The sequence below is a fragment of the Acanthisitta chloris genome, unplaced genomic scaffold, assembly GCF_000695815.1.
Source record: "Acanthisitta chloris isolate BGI_N310 unplaced genomic scaffold, ASM69581v1 scaffold1405, whole genome shotgun sequence".
Lineage (NCBI taxonomy): Eukaryota > Metazoa > Chordata > Aves > Passeriformes > Acanthisittidae > Acanthisitta > Acanthisitta chloris.
In genome coordinates, this window is record NW_008674094.1 from 18746 (window position 1) to 34869 (window position 16124).

Below are 16124 nucleotides of genomic sequence, written 5' to 3' on the forward strand. Positions count from 1 at the left end.
GAATCTCATAATGCCTAAACTTCAGCTGTGTGCTTTAAGAATATACCTGAATGTGAAATCGAGGTCAAAGATGAATGAAATAGTGCTCACAGATACATGATAGTTTCTAGTTTAGGAAGTACAGAATGAAGGAAGAGGTAGATATTACTGCAGCCTCTAAAGGTGAGACAGAATGCAGCAAGTCAGAATAGCAACACGTAACACTTGTAAATGAAAAATGGTTAGCCATCATTTTGATACTTTGACGTGTTTGAGTCTTCAGCGTAACTGTGAAGTATTAAGAACAGTGTGAATTCTATTAAAGTACTTGTTAAAACACTAACCTTTACTTCTCTCAGTGGGAAAACATGTATGAGTCATCAATGTTTGTCCTTTTTCAAGATCATGGTATGAAGATTAAGTTGTCCAAAACAATGGCATAAAAAAATTGGAAGAAATTTTGTGCTTTGTACAGGTTTAATTTCAGATTGTGAATTGTTCTTTTCCTGCTTCTCTCCTTATTGTAGAAAGGAGGGCAGATCCAAGTCTATTCCCAATTTTCCTTGAAGTCATTTTGCAGGATGTTGTCATATAGAGTAGTAGTCAGTGGGTGAGACTTCCCTAGCTGTAATACTCCTTTGTGTGTAGGGATGTAAAGTGAGGCTGATCTGCAGAAATTTGTGTTCCACATCTTTGCAGTCTTATTGCATCAGACCAGCTTCAGTTCTGAGCAGCTGGCCTGGATTGGTTTGTTTCTGTTTCAGCTTCAGAAGATTATTTGCAAGAATGGCTGAAAATTCCTTCTGAAATGAAAACCTGTGTTTTGCAACTTAACTGGATTGCTGTTGGGTTTTTTTTTAACAAACAGTGGAAAAGCATCCTGCTGCTTGTGTTATATACTCATCAAAACATACAAAGCCTAATGTGCCTAATGACTGTTTTTCAGTGTCCTTCCTCTTTCACTCACTTGTAGAGGTGATCAGCTGTGGAGAGCAGAAGAATATCCTGGTTTGTTTCAGTGAAGTGGATGTAAATGTGAAAAATAATAGAGAAGAACATATTATTTTTCATACTTTTTGTTGGGAACTCTTGACAGGATTTTACTCATTCTTTCATAGGACTGTGTAGTTCTCAATTACTGTTATTTTACATAAACCTATGTGGAAATGCCATGGTTACTTTTCTGCCTTACTTACAGGTTTGGGTAGCATATAACACCTTTTCAGAGGAAGATAATTCTCCAGTGGTACTACTATGTATGAAAGCAGTTGTGAAAGAGAAATTCTTACAAGTCTGTTAATGCTTTTCTTACCCCATGATAATGTGAATGCGGCACAAAAGAATTCAGCTAGAGTTATCCAAACATTAGTATCTTGCATGGTGAGTCTTAGACTACCAGTGCAGCTTATTCAAAATGGCAAAACAGGCCTGTTTCAAAGCAGTTATTGTAAATCCTTCTGTCTCAGTGACTTGTGAGATGCAGAAGGATGGACTCAGCAGCTCCCCCAGCCCTCCATGTCCTGTCCCATGTACAGACTTGGCAGTGCAGTTGTGCCCTTGGTTGGTTTCCAGGCAGTGTGCATCTGCAGCTATCTCTTTCCACTGCCTGTATTTTAAATAGACAGTGCTCTGTAAGAGAACTCTGTGGTGATTGTCTTAGGTTCTAAGTGGTTCTCACGTTTCTTGTGGCAAAGGCCCTGCTGAAGATTTTTTGCCTCTGTATTTCTTGGCTCTTAATGGCTGTTGTTCATGGTTCATCACCCTGTCCCTCTTGTGTTGTCTTGTGCTTCTACTCTGCGCTGCTCTTCCCCTGAAGCGTTTTCCACTCTGTTATCATTGGAGTTCCAAGCCCCAAACTGCAAGTAGCCTTTGATATTGTTAGTAGCCTTAAGGAGGAAGAAGTTACTTCCTCTATTACTTGTGGTGCTTTGATGTCCTTCTGAGTTGGGGGCAGACATCAGATGCCAGGTATCCAGTCCTTATTAACAGGACATGCTTGATGAAACTAGTGGGATATTAAATATGGTCCACAAAAATAAACTAGAATTAATAAGGCTGTAGGTAGTTTCCTGAATGGTTACACTGTTAAATAAAATTACTTAACTGTTTCCTTCTCACTGCTATCTGTTTCTTTCCTGATCAGATAGTGAGGGAGTAATGTTCACTTTCTTCATTCCTTTCTTTTTCCATCTGTTATCTGTCATAGCTATGAAAAATTATTTGGATAAATGGTTTAAAAAATAGATTTCACATCTGACTGAATTCGAATGTTCAGCATTTCAAGGTGACTATAATGTTGGAAAACTAAAGATTTTTCTTGTATCACTTCTCAGGTAAAATACTTCTTGGTGAAGAAGAAGGTTTGGATGATGATTCTGAAACGCGCTCTGATGTCAGTGCTGCATCATTTGCTGGTATTTGGCTTTCTCTTTAGCAGTGCAGTCACCCAGTCATTCTTTTAGTGCTCTGTAAAATGTATCAGTGACGTGTTATGGGGATAAGGAAGTGGATGGGCACTCAAAAGACATGTTAACAAAACTGTAACCATCAATACTGCTGAGTATAAAACCTAATGAAACTGACTGGTCTTTTTAATGGATAGTCTGTCATACTGGGTAACTGGTATAGATGAAATGGCATCTTACAGATGCTTATTTCCCTACCTGTAGTCTTAACTGTTTAGTTATGCACTTTCTTTAGCCTAGTTTAATATGTGATTTAGTGTGTTGTGTCCATATCAAGAGTGTAAACACTTAGCTGACTTAAAAATGTCTGTGTTTTGCAGCTTCTGTGAAGGGTGAGATAAGCAGTGAATTGGCTTCTTCATCGGGTGTGTCGACAGCTGGGTCAGTGGGGAGCTCAGCTGCTGATCCCACAGGACATGATATCATTACTGAGCAGCCACGTTCTCAGCACACTCTGCAGTCAGACTCTGTGGACCTGGCGAGCTGTGATTTGACAAGTACAGCTACTGAAGGGGATGAAGATGAAGTGCTTAGTCGCAGCTCCAGCCAGATCAGTGCTGTCCAGTCAGATGCCACTATGGATTTGAATGATGGTACACAGGCTTCCTCTCCAATTAGTGATAGCTCTCAGACTACCACAGAAGGTCCAGACTCCGCTGTAACCCCTTCGGACAGTTCTGAAATTGTAAGTGTGCACCGGGCAGAGGGTGGATCCCCTTCTACTGAGGGGCCTGACATATCTCAGAGCTCTTCCACAGAGGGCCCAGACTTGGAGTCATCTACTTACTCGTCTTCCACTTTTCACTCCTCAGCTAGTAACAGTGGAAAGGTCAGCAGGTCACACCTCTACTGGACAGCTTGACCTCCTTTTAACACTTTCGCTTGGGCAGTAATTAAAAACTAGAAAGCTGTAATCAGTGTGTTCACTGTGTAGCTCATGTGAAGGCATTAGCAGATTGTCACTCACTAAAAGAATGGCAATATCAAAAGCTTGACATAAATATATTCTCTTAATAGCATGTCCTTCATTTTGTGTAGATACAATTGTTTTGGTCCAGGAGGATTAATGGAAGTGTTAAAGGGTGAACTTTGGAATGATAGTGGAATGTTTTTGGAACCTAGTGCTTCACACTCTTCTGCCTGTGCTTTTTCACTTGGCAACACAACTCATCCTTTTGTTTTCCTTTTCATTACATCTTAAGGATTTCTTCTATAATGGGCAAACACTGCATGATTTACTAATGTAGCAGTTCCATATCTAATAAACACCTGAAATGTGCATACAATATATGCAGCTGTGCACTAATATTTATCAGGGTCATATTTGCTTTCAAATTATTTCTAGTTTACTAACACTGTGTGTTTGAAATTTGATACTGTGTGTTAAGCTAAGTTACTATAAGTCCTGTCCTTGCACTCTGTAGGTTTTGGAGGGTGCTGAAGGACAGTATTCTGGAATGCAAATTGGGCAGCTACAGGATGAGGAAGATGAGGCTGCAAATATCCTCCAAGATGATTCATCAGAGTCTTTCAGAAATTCTTCAATTGGTATGTTGATAAGAAGTGGGGGGGACAGACTGGTGACACCTTTAAGGCAGGTGCATCTGCTGCCTTCACTTCCAAAGGACTGAAGACTTACATAATGGATATGAACAACAAATAAATAGATTGAAATGTAAAATGCAGAATATGTTTCAACACTTGTAATGAATCGCTTGTTTTGATCACTGCTAATTTATTTTTCATGTTTGTCTAATTAAGTTTAATTTAAGTGCTTTTAGTTTGCATCTGAAATGGTATTTCATGAATTGCCTTTTTCTAAAGCTCTTCAGCAGCCTCACCTGTTGAAAACCATGAGCCACAGCAGGCAGCCTTCAGATAGCAGTGTAGATAGGTTTACATCCAAGGAAGATGCAGCAGATGCTGGTGATCATGAAAACAAGGTAAGAAGTACTCATAATTGTCAGTTTTCAAGTTCAAAGCAACTAAGTATAAAAAACAATAAATAAATTGCAGTGATGATCAAGTAAATGACTGGTAAATATAGGTAGCCTGTATATGTGATGTACTTCACTATAGGTCAGAATAACTAAGGTTGCACAGTGAATCCAAGTTATAGCCTGAATTTCATTGAACATGAGATGAATACACAAGTGTTGGTATATTAAATTCAATCATCCAGCAAAGCTGTAACAACACAAACTGCTGAGGACACAAACCCTACACTGATACTTCATTACTCAGAATATCTTTGTGCTCATTGCCAGCTGTGTGGGTCACATTGTGATCTCCTCACAAGTTAGGATGTCTTAGTCCTTGAGCCTTGTGCCATTCTAGCCACAGGTTACGGATTTCCTCTTTGGAGCTTGTTCTGAGCTGGGGCAAGAGGAGTTTAGTTTGTGGCAGGTGGAGTTAGGTCAGGGTGGAGTACTGGAGAATTCCAAATGTGAAACTGCAGAAGGCAGTTAGCCTTCTTTGGAAACTACTGAGGAATTAATTGTTTTCCATGCAGTTTCCAGCGATCGTTGTTTGGTGACAAAAAGTGGTTGATCAAGCTCTTCGGAATCCAACAGCACGTCTAGGTAGTTCAGAAAAATCTACAGAATGATTGTTGTTTTTGTGATAAAATTGAACCAGTTCTGATTCTGGATATAAACTTCCCCAAAACATTACATTTTAAGGCCTTTTGTTGAAACACGTGTTGAACACGTTTTGTATTACGGTTTTTATACATGAGAAGATGTGCAGTATTTCTAAGTCTTATTGTGCTTCATATTATCTTTAAACTGAAGCTTAAATTTTTCTCTATGTAACAACGGTGATTTGCCTTCAATAGCCCTCCAGGGTGAAGGGAGACATAGGACACTACACTGACGGCGATTCTGCTCCGCTAGTGCACTGCGTTCGGCTGCTGTCAGCCTCCTTCCTGCTCACTGGGGAGAAAGGAGGTAAGTTTGTCTTTGACTCATTGGTTCATTGTGTCTCTCCATGTGCAAAACTGGAAGTGTGATCAGTTTGCTCTATCTTGGTTTCAGTCTCACTTTATTGGGAATTTTGAGGATGGGGTTTATCTGTGATGATCCCTAAGCACCACGTCTCCGTGTGTTGTAAAGAAGTCCTGGGATGGGACTCATCTGCTTTACTCTCATTATATATGGTTAATTTAAGATGTTTATTCTTTTTCCCTTCTCTAAACTGCTATTTGGGCTTATTATGTGCTCTGATAATGTAGTGTTTTTGGAAGGAAGTGAATTGGAAGTATGTTACAGCTGTATTTGAATAATTCAGATCTGTTTCAAATACATGATATTTGAGGGGGAAAAAAAGAAGCATATTTTATCTGCTGCCTCTGATAAACTGGAATTGCTTGCTCTGCCTTCATATTTTTGTCCAGGCTAAGCAATTTATTTTTGTTGCAAATGAGTGAATGCACCACCACAATTTTATACAGTGTTATTAATTAAATTAAAACCAATTCAGGAAGCTTTTAAATACCCCTTATTTATTTAGTTATTGTTTCTTTTTCACAGCTTTAGTTCCTGATAGAGATGTGAGAGTCAGTGTAAAAGCCCTGGCAGTAAGTTGTGTTGGGGCAGCTGTTGCACTTCACCCTGAGTCTTTCTTCAGCAAACTGTATAAAACACCCCTGGAGGCAATGGGAGAAGAGTATGGTATGTTGCAGTTCACATATTCCATTTTAATATTGCATTTGGCTTTTCAAATAAGTGATGCAGGATCCATACTGAAACCTCCAAACCCAATCTAATAGTGGCAGACAAATGCTGCAGCAGTTGGAATGAAGATGCTGTGCTGTCTGCCTGAGTAGTGTGTGTAGCAAGGTGTTTTTTTGTAGTGAGTTAAGTTTCAGTGGATGAATTTGTACAGGTTCTGACAAGTTGAAGCTCTTTTAGAACATCAGCTGTGTACAAGTGGTTTGTTTATATTACAAATGGTTTCTTCTATTATGTTTCAGACCATACTGATAGTGACAATGGTGAAGTGTTGACCAAAACTCCTAGGTTTCCCCTGAGGATTTTTGTACAATTGAAATAAATAACTAGTGGGTTTAGATATGTGACCATCAGTCTGGATGATGTGAATGATCTGTACGTTACATATAAGGGATCTCAGAAAGGCAGAAGCAAGGCAGGCATATTTTGCATATGTTTTCTTTGATTGTTCAGTAATTGGTACCTCCCTGAAACATTTTTAGGGATCAGTTAAGTCTAATACTAGTATTTTTAAAATAAAGTAGTTGTAACTTATTTTCTTAGAGGAGCAATATGTGTCGGATGTTCTGAACTACATTGACCATGGAGATCCCCAGATTAGAGGAGCTACTGCCATTCTGTGTGGAACAATTGTCAACTCCATTCTAATTAAATCCCGCTTTGATGTGGAAAAATGGCTAATGAATGTCAGAAGCTCAACAGGTAACAACTTTATGTTAAGAGTGTCTTTTTTTAAAAAAATCTTATAAATGTTTTGTTTCATCTCTCTAAATTCTCTTTTTCTTAGGGAATCTCTTTTCCTTGGTAGACTGCATACCTCTGTTACAGAAAACGCTGAAAGATGAGTCGTCTGTTACGTGCAAACTGGCTTGTACAGCTGTGAGGGTAAGTAGTAGTAACTTATCTGCACCACCACAGATCACAGGGATGTGGTTCACTACTAGGAGCCTGTTGTGTGCAGATGAATAAACGTGGAGCAAACAGTGATTTCTTCCCTAAGAACTTTATAGGAGAAAACATGGAATCAGGCAAAGAATTGGAGGAATAAATGTAATTATGTTGGTTAGATAATGTAGCATTATAATCTAATTGTGATATTTCTAGTCATCAGTGTATTGGTATGAGCTGTAATGTTGCATTAACCAACAGAGTGAGTGCATTAGATGGAAAGGATATCTAGCCTATCTAAACAGGGAAGTGTGAACATAAAACACCTAGTTGTGGTCTGTATTTGGAGAACAAAAACGTGAGAAATTGCAAGTAAAATAGTGATGATTTTCTGAAAGAATTTTTAAAAGTGAAGAAAGTCTCAGGAAAGTGTTTCAAATTGGGTGAAAGATCCATCAAGCAGTTGGTAAAACTAGAGATGATAGCTGAATTTGTGAGTGGAACTCGGAGTATATGAACTTTATTTCTGTAATAAAATCTGTGGAAAGTGTTCTGTGAAAAAGTAGAGGGGTGAAGGAGTGAGTTTTTCCTTGAGGGATTTTCCAGTGAAGTAGAACAAAGACAAATTGGAGGCCAAGGGAAATTAATTGATCAAGGCGAGGCACAGGGTGACTGGCTGTATTGAAGCTTAAAAACCAGTGAGGCAGAGTGTAGCTTTTAGTAAAATGTCAATAGTTAGTTATGGAAAGTATGATTTCATATTATAAGGGGAAAGGTTTGTCATACAGCTGAGGGAAGGAAATCCAGTTAGATAATGAGACTCCTTCTAACCTTTTGTTCAGTGACTTTCATGTTTGTGTACAGTGGTTTCATGTATGATTACACTTAGAATTATGGTTTTTAGAAGACTCCAGCAGAATTGCTAAGTTCAGGCAACTTACTCTGGTAAACTTTGGCTTTTTCATTCTCTCAGTATGTAATGTTAGCCAGATTTTATACCTTTAGGCAGAAATGTTCTAAAGCATTTTGGTTCGTAATCCCCAAACGAGAAACTACTTTTTGTGTAGTTAAATAAGATGTAGCAGCATCAAGTTCTGTAACTTTTTCCAAAGGTCCCACAGTTGAACAGTTATTAAAATGACTTTTTCAGAACCCTTGGAAATCAGAACCAGGTGTCTAAAAATACTGTGTGGAGATGAGGAGAATCTGGTTTTGTACAGATAAGAATAGAGTGCTTGTGGTGTTTAAGCCCTGTAAGTTTTGGACATTACTCTTTGGAGGGTTGTCTTCTGATCTCTGATGATTGCATTCCCCTCCAGAGTTGAATTTCAGCAGTAGGTTTTAGCAATTCATATGGAGCTAGTATTTCTGGCCTTGCAAAGTACTAGCTCTTAAGCAATAACCTTTTTAGTGTTGTAAATAAAACAGAAGTTTTTTGATCACTTCCGTTCAGGGGACCTCTTCTGTAATAAAACTGAAAGTTGTTTCTTATTCTCAGCATTGCATCATGAGCTTATGTAGTAGCAGTTACAGTGAACTGGGTTTACAACTGATTGTTGACCTCCTTACACTGAAGAACAGTTCGTATTGGCTAGTACGGACGGAACTTCTGGAGACACTTGCAGAGGTGGATTTTAGGTAAGTGTTTGTTTTGCCATGGGTGTAATAGCTGAAGTGCAGAGATGCTGTGTAGAGGAAACTGGAACCCTAGTGGAGCAACTTCTTCTGAAACATAAAACTTACTCAGACCAGTCAATCTAATATGGAATATATGAATTCCTTTGACAAGTTACCATTGAGATCACAACCAAGCCCAATCCTAGTAACACTGTATAGGAGTTTCTAGTTCAGTGGTTTGTTGTTCAAGTCTTCTGTAAATCTGTCATCAGAAAGGGACCATATAATCTGTAAACTAACTTATGTGTTTATAAAGAAAAATTCCCTGACTTGTTCTCCATTATCAGCTCTGTTCGGTTGCTCAGTTTCTGTTATACTGAAATAAATATGACTTGATGTCCTTTTTTTTGCATTCCCTCATTCTCTATGAGTTCTTCTGAGCTGAGAGACAAAAGATGTTTATATGAAAATTCTTCAAGTTAACCTTAGTCATACAAAATTAGACTCCTGAGTAGTCATGTTTGGGATGTGTTACCATCTTTTTGAAAGAGTCTGATTATTCTGTGCATGGAAAAACCAAAACAATTAGTCACAATCTGTAATTTTTTTTAACAGAAGAACTGTTGTTTAGCCAGATAGTGGTTTAGCAAATAGCTTACCTTTTCTAAAGGTATCAAAAAGTGTTTACTACTTAATTTTCCCTGCAGTGGTATATTTAGAAAATAAAGAGCCCTCAGAGCACTGAAGGGAAAAATAACATAATGTTAACTAATGTACTCTAAATTCTATTTTGCCATAGGCTAGTCAGCTTCTTGGAAGGAAGAACTGAGAGCTTGCACAGAGGTACTCATCATTATACTGGTGTAAGTAAATTATTCCATTAGTCTGTTGTGTTTCTGGATTAAGATACCAGTGCAATGTCATCACTGATAGAAGTAGGAAGTATGTTTTGTGTAAATAGAGTGGTGTTCTAAGACTTACTACAATTGGGAATATACTTTAGTCCAGAGATTGAAGTATCTTTGTGTTCTCTATGTGTTTATCTTTTTTTGAACTAGGTTTTTCATTTTCATGGCATGTATTTGTTTAGATAGTGTGTTTGGCAATGTTAAGGTGAAGATGATCTTACAGACTTGTATGACAGATGAAATCTCACTTGTTATCTATCTTTTAACAGTATTGTTAGCTTATGAAAATGTTCAGTGAATTTACTGTGCTAACTTATTTTCTAGCTGCTAAAACTTCAGGAGAGAGTGCTTGATAATGTTGTAATATGTCTGCTTGGAGACGAAGATCCAAGAGTGAGACATGTAGCTGCAGCTTCATTACTGAGGTATATATGGGGCTTTTATTTATGTTTTAAAAAGTTTAGAAAGATGTTTGTAATTATGTGTACCTATAATAATACCTTAGGTGTTGTGTGTATGTGTTTAAATGACAGATGGGAGACAAATTCAGGTTTATGGAACCTGGAACATGCATTGTCCTGGCTCTCCAGGCAATTGTACTTTCCATTAGCATTGCAGTTACATTTTGCTGTATTAAATTCCGAGGGTCACTTGGTTTCAGCTTCAAGTTACTTTTCTGCATGCTGAAGTGATTTGTTCAGGATTCTGACAGTAGCTGATGGACTTAAAATGTTGCAGTTCTACAGTTGTCTAAACTCCCAAACATTGTAGTTTCCGCATGGTTATGAGTAGTGTATCTTAAAAGTTTCATGCTCACTTCTTATAATACAGTAGCGAAGTTTGTTTAAAAAGCAACTGTTTGCTGTAACTTACTACGGTTGCAGCTGCTGTCCAGATAAATGCAGCAAACAGTAAGGATTAGTTGGTAGTTTATGTATTAGAATCGAAGGACTTAAGTTTTATCTTGTCCATACCTAAGAACAAATAAAGGACAACAAAACCTTTAAAGTTCTGACCCTTAAAAGCATTTGTATTGCAGAAACAGCTCAACAGAAATTGTGAACTATTGCATCATATTTTGTTGATTTTCTTAAGGGACTTGATTTTGAAATGGAGTTAACTGAGTGGTAGCATGCTGAAGTTTTTTTCCTTACTTCATGCTGACTTAATGACAGCAGGTGTGTTAAGGGTGGTTTTTCACCATTACATGAGTTGAAAATATTCAAGAAGACTAGATTTCATTGTATGTTTAGGTTTTGCTGCATAGGTATCAGATGGTGAAAAACTGTCCCTTTCAGGTAAAAATTACTTTTCAGTTGGCACAGATATTCATGGGGAAAATACCTGGGAAGATGAGGGAACACTGAGGGAAATACTCTAGCAAAGTGTTTGTTGTAGTATGTGTACATAGGTATTTCTAGAAAAGATTTGGTTTTTTAACTACCGTATGTCTGGAGGAGTTCCTTTGTCCTGACTTGAGTTCCTTGACTGTAATGAAGAGCTGTAAAAAGATGGGTTTTATTAGCAGCTTTTATTTACAGTTTGACATGTGTAATTAGCCTATGCAGCTTGCTGAGCTGTATATTAAATGTACTTTAAATTGTGTACTGAATAATATCTGAGTAATGCTTTTCCTTTCTGACAATTACCGTTAAGGCTTGTTCCAAAGCTGTTTTATAACTGTGATCAAGGACAGGCTGATCCAGTTGTGGCAGTAGCAAGAGACCAAAGCAGTGTGTACCTGAAGCTCCTGATGCATGAAACACAACCTCCGTCCCACTTTGCAGTGAGCACCATCACCAGGTATGTCGTCTGTCTGGTCTGGCTTGTCTGGCTTCAAAGGGAATCTAGACCCGAGTTTTGGTTTGTAATGCCTAGAACCATAGTGAAATCCTGCAAATCATCTGTGCTAGTTTTGTGCTCCCCAAAAACAGATTCATGTTTAAAGAATAAACTGGTGTGTGAGTTACTAGTGATGTGCTCAGACGTTGATCGTAGGGAGTGATTCTGAGATGAAATTTCTTCTCTCCATCCTGAAGTCACCCCTACTTGTCCATTAAATTGCACAATTAAGTGCAGCTTTTCAAGCTAATTGTATGTATCCATTGTTGTTCTTTAGGTGTCTTGATCAGATTTATAACTCTTCCCATCCTGATTAATGATTCCTGTTGCAAAAGTCTGTGCTCCCTTTGTAATTTATATATAAACTCCAATTTTGATGGTGTGATCTTGTTGCTGTATTTTTGCTGCCAACTGTACATCTGTTTAGATATCTTTTCGTACAGACAGTATGAGTTGTATGTATTTATAGGAGCTCTTTGTGTCTATCCATTTGTCATACAAGTTTTTAGCTGTGTACCTTTTTGATATAATGGTCTTGCTTATGTCACATAAGATTTATTTACTGTAGTATGAGAGCTACAGAACTTTGTGGACACTGTGTTATTCTGAGTAAAAAATATAGTTCTTTTCTACAGCAGTAATCCAAAGTGAGCATGCAAAAATGTTACATGGACTTGAGCAAAAGCAAAGACTAATGTTAAATGGGTGGTGCTCGGGCCTCTAGTCAGTTGATCTACTGTTTCTCTTTGCTAACAAAGGGATTTTATTTATAAACTAAATAGCATTTGCTAATACAGAAACAAAAATATCACAATCTAGTGATGTAGAATTTTTTCAGATTTTGTGTGTTACAAGCAGTCTGTAAAATATGTAAGAGTAATTTAAACCATAATAACTTCTTCTTGAGATTTTTGCTGGTTTTTTTAAATACATGCCTTAGTGGTATAAATTTTTTTTTTCAGAACATATAGAGGCTACAATATGCTGCAAAGTCCAACAGATGTCACTATGGAAAACAACCTTTCAAGGGTTATTGCAGCAATTTCCCATGCATTGACAATATCCACTACAAGAGCACTTACAGTAAGTTTTCTTAGTTGCTGTAGTGCCTGCCTGTTTCTTATCTTTTTTGCATATTTGCTTTATTTTGTAGTATTTCCTGGCTATATTTGTATCTGTAGCTTTAGTACTGTGACAGAGGCAATAGTAACAGATTCAGTTCTCACTCTTAAGAGATACTGTGTTGCTAACTCTTCCAGTGATGAAACTGATTCATTTCTTTGTGTTAACTTTTCAGTTTGGCTGCTGTGAAGCTTTGTGTCTTCTCTCCACAACATTTCCAGTCTGCACCTGGAGTGTGGGATGGCACTGTGGGTATGTTCCCTCATCTCTTCAGATCCTCGAAGTCATGTTTGCAAAACTGAAGTATACTTAGTTAGGCATCAGAAGTCCTGGTTTAGACATCTGCTGTTAAGCTTATTTTAGCTGTTATTTAATAACTTTATACAGAATACAGATGATTATAACATCAGGTTGTCAGGGTATTAAGCGTCAGCACTTTGCCATCCCTGGAACCATGCAGCCCTGTAGCTGCTGTCTCCCATCACTACCTTGCATATGTGCACGACTGAACTGGAGATAGTTCAGGACCACACTGGTTAGCAAATAAATGCAGAATTCTTCAATTTATCAGTAGGTGTCACTAGTAGCTTTGATATTTGCTATTTTAAAAAAAAAGGCTCTGCAAGAAAGGAGAGTATTGTCAGCTCTGCTGCAAATTTCTGTTTCAGGTTGTACTGGAGTGTTCAATGTGTGTTTCTATAGAGCTGATTTCATTTCTTTAGGTTAACTGTCCACTGGACTGTTAGTTTTCTTAAGTCTATAAATTTGCCAAAAGGGGGGGAAAAAAGTCACAATATTCCAAAATTAAATTTCCAGTGTTTCCCAGACAAGTTCTTCAGATGAAGCTCAGAAGGGCTGCACCATTGGTATGGCTGGCATGGTCCTGTCTCTGCTTTCGTCAGCATGGTTCCCACTGGACCTCTCAGCACATCAGGATGCTTTGATTTTGACTGGAAACTTGCTTGCAGGTAAGACAGGACAAGAAAAGTAGGATTGTCCTAATATTTTTACCATTAGCATTAGAAGGCCCATATCTCACTCTGCTCTGACTGTATGCAATGAAATACTTGCAAGATTAAGCAGAAGAAATAAAAAAGGAACTTGCACTCAGGAGGTTTGGAAAGATAACTCTCTGTAAGATGCAAATTTCCTCTAGTTGCCAAAGGCAATGTATAATACGCTTAGTACAGGCTGGATACAAAGAACTAACATTTTGGTACAAAGAACTAACATTTTGTTGTTGTTTAAAACTATACAGCAACTCCTGGTTCTGAATTTCTGTTCATATAGAGGTCATAACCATATATGCCTCTAAAATTCCAAGTTTTATCTTCTATTTCTTGAAATAATGTAATTCTGATTGCAGCAAGTGCTCCCAAGTGCTTAAAGAATCCCTGGAATGCTGAAGAAGATTCAAACCAAGGTGCTGCAAAGCAGGAGGAACCCTGGCCAGCTCTGGCAGATCGGACTCTGGTCACTTTGGTAGAACAGCTGTTTTCTCATCTGCTGAAGGTTATTAATATTTGTGCACATGTAATGGATGATGTTGCTCCTGGCCCAGCAGTAAAGGTATGTATTAAAAATTAACAAATAAAATGATGTGACTTATATGCTGTTGTGCTACAAACCTCTTCAGGGCTCTACCTTTTAGACTTGATACAGGTAACTATCTAATTCCTTGATAATATGACTCCTCTATGGGTAGGAAAGCAAGTTCTATGAAAAAACATGTACATCATTCTTCTGTATAACAGGGTTTTCTTTAGTTCTGCAGTGCTTATAATGTTAACTTAAATTTTGAACCTTTTATTCCCAGTGACTTCACTTGAAACATGAATTGAACGAGGAGTATGTATAGTAAATGCAACATTGGACTGTGTACTCTGGGAAACATGGCTTGACTTTTGGGTTGGTTGGCTGGTTGTAATGAGCTCCTTTTGGGGCTAAAAATAACTCTTCTGAATATCCTGTAAAATATTTTAATACCTGAAACAGCTCATCTGAGCTACTTCCAGGTTTTGGGGTTTTTTGAGGTATATACATTTAGAGACTGATTCAGAGACTGTAAGACAGTATTATTAAGATCAGTCATTTCTTCATATATTAAAAATATGTGAATATTAAACTACTTCCTTCACACACAGGAAATTCATGTCCTGAACTTGAGAGTTGAGATATTTTAGTTTAACTGACAATCAAATAAAGGGGAGTTTAAAGAAAAGATGAGTATGCTTGTGTTTGTGTAGAAGAAAAGCTACTTGTTCTTACAAAACTAATAAAGGCTCTTTTAATTCTAGGCAGCATTACCTTCTCTCACAAACCCACCTTCTCTCAGTCCAATCCGGAGGAAGGGGAAGGAGAGGGAGTCTGTGGAACAGACATCTGTGCCCATGAGCCCTAAAAAGGCTGGTGAAGCGAGTCCAGGTAGGCACACTCACTCCTGTTAGCCCTCCCATCCACCAGTCCCACCCAAGTGTGGTTACAGCACAGAAATGAATAGAACTGAGTAACTGGTTTTCTGGAGTTCTAGTTCCAAAGGCTTTACACTCCTGCTGTCAGGAGTCCTTTTCAGTACTGCGTTGGTGGAAAGGCAACTGGTTCCCAGTTGGAAACTGGCTTGGCTTTTCTGAAAAATTATCTGTACTCTTCAGAATCAAAGTACTGCTGAATCCGTTTCCTCATCTTCTGAGTCTACTCAGCTATTGACTAAAGCAAGAAGTAATTTTTGCATGTGTGTTACTTAAAAGAAGTTTGAAAGTTGCTTTGCAGCTTTTGGTAGAGTAGCTTATATTGCCTTTAGAAAGGAAGTTCTGAATCTGGAAAACTTTTCTTAGTAATGAATAAGGAAATGTGTTAATTCTGTTTTGTAAATTGTACCTGCACTCCAATAGCAAACCTGTGGGTTGATGTCTCTCACCTCAGCAGGCTGGTTCTTTGGAATGGCAGTTCATTTTCTGGTTGTGCAGTATGTGTTTGTGCAGTCTGAGATCAGCACATGAGTTGAAAAATTCATACTGTCTGATAATGCAGATGTGGTAAATTAGGTTGAATATACATGTCATGAGCAACCTGGAAAAGGCATGTTACGCTAATCTATGATATACTTTTAAGCTACTAGGCAAACTGATGCTGCTGGGCCTGTTCCAACAAGTAAATCCTCTTCAGTCGGAAGCTTTTATCATCTTCCGTCGTACCTGAAGTTATACGATGTCTTGAAAGCAACCCATGCTAATTATAAGGTACTGCATGATATTGTCTGATTGAATTGCAGTGTGGTTAGACAATCACTTTGTTTCTTTTAAGCATGGCTCTGTTCCTGTCAGATTGCTTGTTTGCCTGTGTAAACAGTTTATACACAAAAAAGAATTTAAAGGAAGATTACAACCACCACCAATAGACTCCAAGAACTAACCAAGCAGAAACCTGTGATAGGCACTGTCACTCTCTTGTGTGTTTCTCTGCTGTCTAATGGTGGTAACAAATGACTATTTGCTGGCTTGGCAGTGCCAAATGGACTCCCATGTCTATTCTCTCCACAATTTATTCCAGGATGGATAAGCTTTTTCTGCATT

General features: G+C 38.1%; 1 protein-coding gene across 1 annotated transcript in view; it reads left to right on the forward strand.

The window, feature by feature from the left end:
• The window catches only part of HTT (huntingtin), a gene marked incomplete at its 5' end in the record, with an annotated part of 69433 nt that overhangs the window by 13022 nt on the left and 40287 nt on the right, over positions 1-16124 (forward strand). The window contains 18 exons of the mRNA XM_009075182.1: positions 2313-2393; positions 2765-3129; positions 3869-3992; positions 4269-4387; positions 5281-5392; positions 5975-6115; positions 6719-6877; positions 6963-7060; positions 8562-8701; positions 9480-9543; positions 9913-10013; positions 11245-11391; positions 12393-12513; positions 12728-12804; positions 13369-13520; positions 13919-14121; positions 14850-14976; positions 15664-15791. Of these exons, the coding sequence (XP_009073430.1) occupies positions 2313-2393; positions 2765-3129; positions 3869-3992; positions 4269-4387; positions 5281-5392; positions 5975-6115; positions 6719-6877; positions 6963-7060; positions 8562-8701; positions 9480-9543; positions 9913-10013; positions 11245-11391; positions 12393-12513; positions 12728-12804; positions 13369-13520; positions 13919-14121; positions 14850-14976; positions 15664-15791 (2459 nt within the window). The remainder of the gene's footprint in view (positions 1-2312; positions 2394-2764; positions 3130-3868; positions 3993-4268; positions 4388-5280; positions 5393-5974; positions 6116-6718; positions 6878-6962; positions 7061-8561; positions 8702-9479; positions 9544-9912; positions 10014-11244; positions 11392-12392; positions 12514-12727; positions 12805-13368; positions 13521-13918; positions 14122-14849; positions 14977-15663; positions 15792-16124) is intronic.